An 11,580-nucleotide genomic window follows, 5' to 3' on the forward strand; every position below is an offset into this window, starting at 1 on the left:
TCTTATAGGCAGCATATAGTTGAGTTTTTAACAAAATCCATTTAGCCACTAATTGGAGAGCTTAGACCATTTACATTCAATGTTATTACTGATAAGTAAGAACTTGTTATTACCATTTTGTTGTTTGTTTGCGATGGCATCAGTAGAGCAGGTACTTGAGACAGAAAAATGCCCCCTACTAAGTGGGTCTACAGGGGTTGACCTTGAACATAAATGTATTTTCAGTCTATATTTTTTAATTGAGGAATTTAAACCATTTACATTTTGCTATTTATAAGTGAAGACTTAGGCCTTTCATTTTGGTAATTGTTTTCTGTTTTTTTCATGTATTGTTTATTCCTTTTTTCCTCTCATTGTTTATCTTTGCAGTTTGCAGTTTGGTGATTTTTGTAGTGATAACATTTGATGACTTTCTCTTTCCCATTTGTGTATCTGCTTTAATAGTGAGTTTTAACTTTCATGTGTTTTCATTCTGGTAAATATAATCTTTTTGCTTCTAGGTGTAGGACTCTTAAACATTTCTTCTTGGACTTGTCTAATGGTGATGAGTTCCCTCAGTTTGTGCTTGTCTGGGAAAAACTTGTTTCTCTTTCTTGTTTGAAGCATAGTGGCTGTGTATTGTTGATAGGCATTTTTTTTTTCCTTTTAGCACTTGACTCCCATTTTCTCCTAACCTGTAACATTTCTCTTGAGAAATCCACTGTTAATCTGATGGAAATTTCACTTATATGTGACTTTATGCTTTTCTTTTGCTGTTTTTAGAATTCTCTTTTAGTCTTTGACTTTTGACTTTTAGACTTTAATATTCCTGAAAGAGGACCTTTTTAGGCTGAATCTATTTGGGGATCTTTGAGCTTCCTGTCTCTGTCTGTCCATATCTCTCACAAGATTCGGGACATTTTCAACTAGTATTTCATTAAACAGGCTTTTAATGCATTTTCCATCTCTTTTTCTTCTGTAACTTCCAATAATGCAAATATTTGTTCACTTAATGGTGCTCCTATGCCACATAGAGTTTCTTCATTATTTTTTTTTTTTTTGGCTGGGTTATTTCAAGAGACCTGTTTTCAGGTTTAGAAATTATTTCTTCAGCATGATCTAGTCTATTGTTGAAGCTCTCAATAATGTTTTTAATTTTATTAATTGAATTCTTCAGTTCCAAGATTTAACCTTGGTTCTTTTTTTTATATTTATCTCTTTGCTGACTTCTTATTCAGATCTGAATTATCTGTGTTCTCTTTTATTTCATTGAGTTTCCTTAAGATCATTATTTGAATTCTTTGTCAAGCATTTCATAGAGGCCCTTTTCTTTGGGATTTGTTACTGAAGTTTTATTGTGTTCCTGTGGAGGTGTACTTGCTTTTTTCATGTGTCTTGTGTCCCTATGTTTATATCTGTACATCTGTTGAAACAAGCAGTTCTTCCAATTTTATGAAGCAGCTTTGGTAGGGAAAGACTTTTTCCTGTAGATGTGGACTGTATTGTTGATTGGGTAGAGTGTTTTGGCTTTGGTTCTGGGAGGGTATAGTTGTGTAGTCTCTGTATGATTTCTTTAGCTGTAATCAGTGTTAGCAGTATCTGTGACTACTTCAGGGTGTGGTGTTTTGTGGAGGCTGTGGTGTGGCTTTGCTGGGGATGGAGATGCTTGGCAGGCTGGTCCTTGGGCCTCTGGTGACACATGCTTTGTTTTCCTTTCTATGCTGCCCTCCTGAGTTTTTGCATCTCAGAAGGTCTTTGTCACTTCTTGCGGAATTCCAGTGTTCCTCCCTAGATACTGTTTGTTGTGTGGTTATTTGTTGTTTTGGTCCGTCTTTGTGGTAGAGATCAGTGTTGGTTGCCTTTAGTTAGCTATCTTGATAATGTTTTCTACTTAGTTAAATTTTTGTGTCCTTTTCAAAGAGGGACACAGTATCTATTTGGGCCATCAAAAGACTCTCCCACTTGCTGTCCTATCCCATTCAGAGAGCCTGTGCTCACTTCCTGGCTCCTACTGGATGGTGTTTTCAATGCAGCTTCCTGAAACTTCCAGCTGGAGAATTCAGATCCTCTCAGGAAGCCAACACATCAAAAATTAAATTTAGTCATCTTCCCTTTCTGGGCCTTTGACCCTTATAACATGAGATAATTGTTCACCGGATTTTAAAATTCTTTTCTTTAAGGAAGCAGACAATAGATACAGTGTTTATCACAGCGAAGCACACTTGGAACCTTCTCTGCCTTTGCTAGAGTCTGAACAGCACATCAATCTTGTTTATGACCAGTTGTGTCCCACTGGAAGAAAATTAGGGGCACAGTCTCTTGCTGAACTCTGAGCTGGGTCTGAGGAGTTCCCTTAGGAAGATTAAGAAACCAACTTAGTCCCACTCCACTCTCAGGAATCTGTTGTTGGGTTTGAGCTTTCTTCACCACCGTTGGCTCCCTGTTCTGCCCTGGTGGCTTGGCTCAGAGCGACATTACTTGTTCTTGCTTCCTGGGAATAAAGATTCAGGCAGCCCTGAGGATTCTGATAAAGTCTCATATTTTTTAGAGATTCTTGGCAACAACTTCTTCTCATTAGGACTTGATTCATGAGTTTCTAGACCTCCAAGCTGTGTTCCATCATCTTTGGTAGATAGCCCACTGTAAATGTTTTCCCAATCTGAACAGATAGGCTGAATGTATCTGTCCTTTTATAGATACAAGGTTTAAAATTCAACATACCAATCCCAGCAATTTGCCATTTGCCACATATTTTCTTTGTAGCAGTGAGATAGTTTGTATGTGAAAGGAATTTCTTTGTTTTAAAGGGAGATCACTTTGTTTTAAAAATTGATATTTACTTAATCAATGTAATGTCCCCATTTTGTAAAATGTTTAGTGGTCTACAGAATATATTATTTTGAGCAATATGCTTATGTAACTTATAAATATGTATATATATATATATTAAAAAATTCTACTAGTAGGATCCATGATCAATACTTTCCCTTTCCCAACTTCTTGTTTTGAAAATATTAAATTGTTTTGAAAACTTTCTAATCTGTAGAAAATGGCAGGAATAGTATAATAGATACTCTTTTACCCTTCACATAGATTGTTAATATTTTACTGATTACTATATTTTGCCCGGAGAGAGATAGATGTTTTATTTTTGCCAAAGCCTGTGCGAGTAAGTAGCAAACATCATGACACTTCACCCCCCAAATATTTTCCCACGTATCACTTAAGAACAAGGGCATTCTTTTACATGACCACAATACAATCAGCACACGTAGGCGTTAACATTGAGACAATGCTCTGATGTATTGGTATCTACTATGCAGTTCATAATCAAATAAGCGTTTTGATAACTTGGGAACCATAAACGGTCTGCAAGGTCGGCCCCTGTAGACCTGCACTTAGTGGGTGCTATTTTCCTGTCTCAGGTGTCTGCTCTACTGGTGATATGTTTCATTGGCTCTGTTGCTCACTTAGAATTTTTTCTCCCAGCTGTTGACATTTATTTTCTGCATAGTTCTGAAGCTGCAGCAGTTGTTCTTATGCCTTCTTGATTGTAAGTTTCATAGAAGCTGCCAATTTCCAAGGGATTTAATCTCCTTTGGATGGAGCCAGGTCAATAGCTACAAACCTGTCTGAGAATGTCTGCCATCGACCTCCTCTCTGTCTAGAAAGGTGTCTTAGTCTCTCAGCACTATGGGAGGTTGAGGCGGGCAGATCACAAGGTCAGGAGATTGAGAACATCTTGGCCAACATGGTGAAACCCCGTCTCTACTAAAAATACAAAAATTAGCCGGGAGTGGTGGCATGCGCCTGTAGTCCCAGCTACTCTGGAGGCTGAGGCAGGAGGATCACTTGAACCCGGGAGGCGGAGGTTGCAGTGAGCTGAGACTGTGCCACTGCATTCCAGTCTGGGTGACAAGAGTGAAACCCCATCTGAAAAAAAAAAAAAAGAAATAAAGTTATCTTAGTCTATTAAGGCTGCTATAACAAAATACCATAAACGGGGTGGCTTATACACAACAGAAATTTCTTACAGTTCTAGAGGCTGGGAGGCTAAAAATCAAGGTGCCAGCAGATTTGATGTCTGGGGAGAGCATGCTTCCTTGTTCATAGATGATGCCTTCTTGCTGTGTCTTCACATGATGGAAGGGGTGAGGCAGCTCTCTGGACCCTCTTCTATAAGAGCACTAATCTCATTCATGATGGCTCTGCCTTCATAACCTGATCACCTTCCCATGTTATTATTAAGAAGATATTAAGTTGATATTAAGAAGAGGTACCACTTCTTAATATCATCACTGTGGTGGTTAGAATTTCAACATATGAATTTAGGAGGACGCAAACATTCAGACTATAGCAAAAGAAGTGTTGTGCCTTAAGAAGTTCTATGGGTTATAGTAGGTCAAAACTGTTTTTTTTTTTTTTTTGAGATGGAGTGTCACTCTGTCACCCAGGCTGGAGTGCAATGGTGTGGTCTCTGCTCACTGCAACCTCCGCCTCCTGGGTTCAAGTGATTCTCCTGCCTCAGCCTCCAGAGTAGCTGGGATTACAGGTGCCCACCACCACGCCTGGCTAATTTTTGCATTTTTAGTAGAGACGGGGTTTCACTATCTTGGCCAGGCTGGTCTCGAACTCCTGACCTCGTGATCCACCCGCCTCGGCCTCCCAAAGTGCTGGGATTACAGGTGTGAGCCACCGCGCCTGGCCAAAACTGGTTTCTGGTTTATGAGTTCAGCAGGTATTTGACTCAAGATTCCTCAATTTAGTGATGTCACACAAAATGGTATAAATAAATCTGATTTTTTTTTTTCCATCTGGACATCTATATCCCAAGCAGTCACATCTCCTCTAGATCATGTCCTAGTCTTAGAACAGTTGCTCCCTATTCCTCAGACTTTCTAGTGGGATAGTGAGAACCTTCAGAATGTAGAACAGGCTAACTTGTGCCATGATTCAGATACTCAGCCACAGTGAAGATGCACTCTAAGCCCAACCCTAGGGAGAGATTTCAATCTGTGACAGTAGTCTCCAAATGTCACCAACGTAAGTCACAGTCATCTCAAAGCCCTTTAGCAATACATAATCAGGAGTTGAGCAACTAAATGACAGTTGTTAGTTTTATTATCATCAGTAAAAAAACACAAAGAGATTTCATTCATCAGGGGCAGCAACGTTCTCATTCCCCTTTCTCTCTCATTACATTGCTGCACAACACCAATGCCTTCTCACAGTTCCCTCTTGCATGATTCTAGATTTCTTCAAGAAGGCTTTCCCGCAGCCTAGTTAGCACAGAATTCTTCATCTTTCTCCCTACTTCTCTCTCAGCTCTTTACCATGTAGGTCAATTTAGCCTCCCTGGCTTGCTTCCTTCCTGACAATCTCCCCCTTTACCCAAATTCTACACTAGAAGCAATTAGATAAAAGTAGATGTGCTGGGCGCGGTGGCTCACGCCTGTAATCCCAGCACTTTGGGAGGCCGAGGCAGGTGGATCACAAGGTCAGGAGATCGTAGACCATCCTGGCGAACATGGTGAAACCCGTCTCTACTGAAAATACAAAACTTAGCTGGGCGTGGTGGTGGGCGCCTGTAGTCCTAGCTTCTAGGGAGGCTAAGGCAGGAGAATGGCGTTAACCCGGGAGGTGGCGGAGCTTGCAGTGAGCGGAGATCGTGCCACTGCACTCCAGCCTGGGCAACAGAGGGAGACTCCGTCTCAAAAAAAAAAAAAAAAAAAAAAAAAAAAGTAGATGCATCAATAAAACATCTTTTCTTCTTAGGAAAGAAGGGTCAGGAGGGAAGGAAGAAGACAGCAAATACTTATTATTTGGTATCTTTTATTCTGTTACTTTCTTACATTTTTTTAAAATGATTTAACCACAAAACGAAAACACGAAATAATGCTTTTTCTTTGAGAATATACCTGAACACTTTATCTCAATTGCCAGGAAGCGCAGAACTAAATTCAGAGCTGTACTGGTCTTTGTTTGCTCTTTGTCTATTCATTCCTTACTGATATGTTTATTTATTTATTTCAAGTTAATTTATTTTGATCCTTTTAAAGAGCTTCCTTGTAAATGCACTTTCAAATAACAGCTTTATCAAGATACAATTGATATATCATAAAATTCCCTTTTTAAAAGTGTACAATTTAGGCCCGGTGCAGTGGCTGACACCTGTATTCCCAAAAGTTTGGGAGGCTAAGGTGAGAGGATCACTTGAGGCCAGGGGTTCAAGACCAGCCTGGCCAGCATGGCAAAATCATGTCTCTACTAAAAATACAAAAATTAGCTGGGCATGGTAGCGCACACCTGTAATCCCAGCTACTGGGGAAGCTGTGGCACAAGAATTGCTCAAAACCAGAAAGCAGAGGCTGCAGTCAGCTGAGATTGTGCCACTGCACTCCAGCCTGGGTGACAGAGCAAGACCCTGTCTCAAAAAAGTGTACAATTTAGTGATTTTTAGTATATGTGCATACAGCAAATGGCACCACTATCATGTTTCAGAACATTTTCATCACCTCCAAGAGAAACCCTGTACCCATAAATGGTTGCTCCACCATTCTGCCCTCCCACTAACCCCTGGCCTTTTCTGGATCTTTCATATAAATGGGATAATAGAATATGTGTTCTGTTTTGCAATTGGCTTCTTTCCCTTAGCATGATGTTTTCAAGGTTTACCCATGTGGTAGCATGTCACAGTACTCTATTCTTTTTTACTGCTGAATGATAGTCCATTGTATGGCTATACTACATTTTGTTTTTCCATTCACCAGCTGATGGCATTTGGGTTGTTTCTACTTTTTGGTGATTCTATGAACATTTGTGTACAGTTTGTGTGTGGGCATAAGTTTTCAGTTCTGTTGCCCATACGCCTAGGAATGGAATTGCTGGGTCGTGTGGTAATTCTATGTTTAATATTTTAAAAACTGGCAATCTATTTTCCACAGTAGCCACACCATTTTACATTCCCACCAGTAGTGTATGAGAGTTCTAGTTTCCTCACATCCTTGCTAACACTTGTGATTGTCTGTCTTTTTTATTTTAGCCAACCTAGTGGATACTAAATTGTAGCTCATTTGTATTGTTTTTAATGATTAGTCAAAACATTTGTGTCTGTGTGAAGTTGCTTCAAATTCTTTTTTTATTGTGCTAAAATAAAAATAACATAATATATATCACTTTAACATTACTAAGTACACAATTCAGTGGTATTAAGTACTTTTACAATGTTGTACAACCATTATCACTATCAACTTCCAGAATTTTTTCCATAGTCTCAAACTGAAACTTTGTGCCCATCAGATAATAGCTCTCATTTCTCCTCTTCCCCAGCTCCTGGTGACTTCTATCTTCTATACAATTTCTATGAATTAGCCTATTCTCTGTACTTCATCTAAGTGGAGTTATACAACATTAGCCCTTTCGTGTCTGGCTTATTTCACTTAGCGTGTTTTCAAGGCTCATCCATGTTGTAGTATGTGTCAGAATTTCATTTTTTTTTGAGACTGAGTCTCACTCTGTTGCCCAGACTGGAGTGCAATTGCACGATCTTGACTCACTGCAACCTCCGCCTCCTGGGTTCAAGCAATCCTCCTGCCTCAACCTCCTGAGTAGCTGGGATTACAGGTGCTGCCACCATGCCTGGCTAATTTTTGTATTTTATTTATTTATTTATTTTTTAGTAGAGATGGGGTTTCACCATGTTGGCCAGGCTGATCTTGAACTCCTGACCTCAGGTAACCTGGCCGCCTCGGCCCCCAAAGTGCTGGTATAACAGGCATGAGGCCACCACGCCTGGCCTTAAATTCTTTTTGTAAGCAACTCTGGCCTAATCTTAAATAATAAGGTAATACAGAGAATGTGCCTCACCCTCCAGCATACTGTGTGTTTTGGCTTTAAGATCTTAGGACAGCTTCTCAGAGGAAGACACCACTCCTCCTCACAGTTGCAGCTGTTCACCTCCCAGACTCACTGGTAAAGTTAGAAACGCTTCTGAAAAACTGCCCATCTATATTTTCCTCACAGCAGTTGTGAAGACTTGCTGAGGTGGATTTGAGGTGGAGCTCTCACAGGATAGAGCATTAGAAGAGGGACATTTCGCTCTCCCTAATGTTTATATACCAGCAATGTCCCATTGGTCAGGGCAGAAAGTTGAAGCTGCTTTTGCTTATGGAGCTCATAGAGTGTGTATGCGTATACCAGCAGGCTTAATTTTAAAATCTGACCCCAGAATTATGCTGTCTACAGTTTTATCTCATTGATTTTTCAAATAAGTGTACTCTAATATGTTGTTTTAGCTGTAACTGTCTTAAGACATGTTTGTCCAGCACATATGCTTAGCAAAATCTGTAACTGTTTGAGATGAACTCAATTCTTTATTTATAAAAACGGTATGAAGCGAATTCCATTGACTTCTGATATGTCATGTTTATACAGTTTTCCTAAATAAATACAAAAGGAGTTATCAGCATTCTCTTGACTTCCTAGATTAAAACTTTGGAACAAACTAAAGCCATTGAAGATCTAAACAAATCCAGAGACCAGCTGGAGAAGATGAAGGAGAAAGCTGAGAAAAAGCTCATGTCTGTCAAGTCAGAACTGGATACCACAGAACATGAGGCTAAGGAGAATAAAGAAAGGGCCAGAAACATAATAGAAGTGGTAACCAGTGAAATGAAGACACTAAAAAAATCTTTGGAAGAAGCAGAAAAGAGAGAAAAGCAGGTGGGTTTAAATCTGGTGATGAAACCTTGTTTAGGAAATGACAGGACAATTCAAGAGCTGGATATTAACAATTATTCATGCATTTCTTTTTTAAAAACTATGGACTGTTTCATGAATTTGTATGTCATCATTTCATGAGGGCTGTGCTAATCTTCTCTGTATTGTTCCAATGTTAACACATGTGCTCCTGAAGCGAGAGCTAGTCACATACTTATTCAAAAGCAATTTACAAAGCTTTCTATATCTTTTCAACATATCCACCTGCCCCTCCAGCATCTTTTGGCATTCAAGTAACCATTATGATTCACCCTGCTAAGAAAAATTGTTCACATTTTCATGGCACAAATTGTAGGAAAGGAAAAGACATTCTTATTCAAGCAGCGGAAGAGTTTTGGTGAAAAAACAGGTTCTGGTTCTGGGGAGCTTTCTGTTATGTTAGGTGATCACCTCCGAAGTTTGCATCATCACAGAGCTCTTAACGTTAACCAGGGCTTTGGCCTCAGGAGGCAAGCCTTATCTGTAGCAGAGATCAGTCGCAGAAAACAGCTCCAAATCTCAAACAGTGGCACCCAGACTTGATGGCCGACCAGGCACAGATGTAAGCCATAAAAAAGTACTCATTTGCTTGTTGGCTACAAGGAGGAGCATTTTATCTAGTGAGTCCATCAGGAGGTCAGGCATAAAGAAACATGCACCGGGCAGCTTGACCTCCATTGCTTTTGGCTTTTGTCTGTTTCTCCTTTTGAAGCTCAAAAGGGCATAGAGTGGACTCTGATCCTAGGTTTTTTTCCCCCTGCTTTGGCTGCCTCTGTTTTGGTTCATGTGTCAGGCAGAGATGGGGAAAGCCAAACGACACAATGAGTGTTCTCAGAAAAGAAACTTCTTCAGAATGAATAGCTTTGGCCACATTGGAAAGGGTGGAAGTCTGAGAGAAACTTTTTCATCAGGGAGACTAGGTTGGTATCTTAGTCCTTTCAGGCTGCTGTAACAAAGTACTATCTACTGGGTAGGTTATAAATAACAGAAATCTCTTTCTCACAGTTCTGGAGGCTGAGAAGTCCAAGATCAAGGTGTCTGGTGAGCACAGCTTCCTGGTTCAGAGTCAGCCCCTTCTTGCTGTGTCCTCACGTGGTGGAAGGAGCAAGGCAGCTCCCTGGGGCCTCTTTTATAAGGGCACTAATCTTATTCATGAGGGCTCCACCCTCATGATCTAATCACCCGCCAAAGGCCCCACCTCCTAATATCTTCACATTGGTCATTAGATTTCAACATAAGAATTTTGAGGTGTCATAAAATTCAAACTGTAACAACTAAAACCATTCCCAAATTGGACTCTGCAAGGGAAGGAGGTTGCAGAGCAAATGAGCCTGGGGTGGGACTGTTTGGGTGGCATTCTCTTGGATATAACTGTACTCAGGTTGGATCATCCCTTTTCTAACATGGCGGGTGCCTTTAATGAGGTGTTGGCCAGATGCCCTGATTTATCTGCTTTTGCATTAACCTAGAACCACAGAAACCAGCCTATGAGAATTTGAAGGGGTATGAGGCATATTTCAACCATTGTCCCCAGCCCCCCACTTTTCTTTCAATGGAGAAATAGAAGTCCCAGAGTAGTCCCATGGAATATGGCTTGTGAAATGGCAATCTGTGTGGTGACTTGATAGTAATTTAGAAGTCTTCCTGTTTTCATTAGCTTATACTTTCTTGCTATTTGTTATTATTATTTTTTTTAGTGTAAGAGGTTATCAGCCAGCTAAAATCCGAAAGCATGTTTACCATCCATTGACATAACCCCACCAACATTTGTTTAGTCCTTCCTAGTACGCAGAGCACACACAATCACCATTTCATGTGATCTGAATTTCAGAACAGCCCTCCGAGGTAGGTGTATGGTTAATCCCAACCTGAAGATGAAAATGAAGACAGTGAGGTCTAGGTCTCATTCATGGTTACTTAACTTGGATTCTTGACTTAGTAGCCAATACCACATCAGTTGGCTCATCAGAAAAGTGATTGTGAAATCTCTGAAGGTTGGCAGCTGTGGGACTTATCTGGAATCTGGTATTTTATAAGTGAGAGAACTAGGAAGAGGGTAGGTAATTTCCCTCCCTCATGCAAACCTGGGTTTTCTGCAGGTGTTTTGTTTGTTGCATTTGGTTCAGCAGTAGTTGATACGTTTTGTTCTCCCAGTTAATGAGTTTCTGTTTGATATTGCAGCTGGCAGACTTCAGGGAGGTGGTGTCCCAGATGCTAGGCTTGAACCTGACCAGCCTTGCTCTTCCTGATTACGAAATCGTCAAGTGTCTTGAAAGACTGATCCATTCACATCAGCATCACTTTGTTACCTGTGCCTGCCTCAAAGATGTGACTACCGGGCAAGATAGGCACCCACAAGGCCATTTACCACTTCTTCATTGAACACTGTGTCTCTTGAGAGAGGTGGCCATAAGATATGGGACACAATTCCCAATTTTACAGATTCCTCATGTCTTTGAGATTTGATCAGTTTGTGAATATTTTATGCTTTGATGATATAGTGAGAATGCATCACTTGCAAGAACGATCTCAAAAGTGTCAGCTTTAGATAAACACTCAGTGTTAAAAACGCCTATGATTTCATTTACTAGCATTTGGGGATCCAGAAGAATTCCACCAGATTGCATGAGTTAGATTGGGAAATGGGAGTGGGAGATTAACATTGGGGGTATCTATTTTAAGTCAGGGGCTTTACTAGCCAATTTAGTTCTCATAATAACCATGTAGAGAAGCTGTGACGTTTTTATTTTACAACCTTTCTGGGGCTCAGACATAGAGTTACCTATCCAAGGTTGAGGTTGGGTAGTGGTGGAACCAGGATGGACAACTTATTGGCCCTGCCTC

At 40.3% G+C, this 11,580-nt stretch overlaps 1 protein-coding gene and 1 non-coding gene across 2 annotated transcripts; one reads left to right on the forward strand and one right to left on the reverse strand.

Moving 5' to 3' along the window:
• Positions 1-8,463: 8,463 nt before the first annotated feature.
• On the forward strand, positions 8,464-11,296 carry LOC115896173 (coiled-coil domain-containing protein 170-like; the record flags this gene model as incomplete). Its single annotated transcript, XM_030926571.1, has 2 exons — positions 8,464-8,700; positions 10,918-11,296. Coding segments are annotated over 2 exons (438 nt in total), but the record flags the coding sequence as incomplete, so codon positions are not given.
• On the reverse strand, positions 8,794-8,900 carry LOC115896174. The gene has a single exon (XR_004056112.1). It is a non-coding gene; the product is annotated as a U6 spliceosomal RNA (small nuclear RNA).
• Positions 11,297-11,580: the final 284 nt, after the last annotated feature.

The sequence above is a fragment of the Rhinopithecus roxellana genome, unplaced genomic scaffold, assembly GCF_007565055.1.
Source record: "Rhinopithecus roxellana isolate Shanxi Qingling unplaced genomic scaffold, ASM756505v1 contig5691, whole genome shotgun sequence".
NCBI classification, from domain to species: Eukaryota; Metazoa; Chordata; class Mammalia; order Primates; family Cercopithecidae; genus Rhinopithecus; species Rhinopithecus roxellana.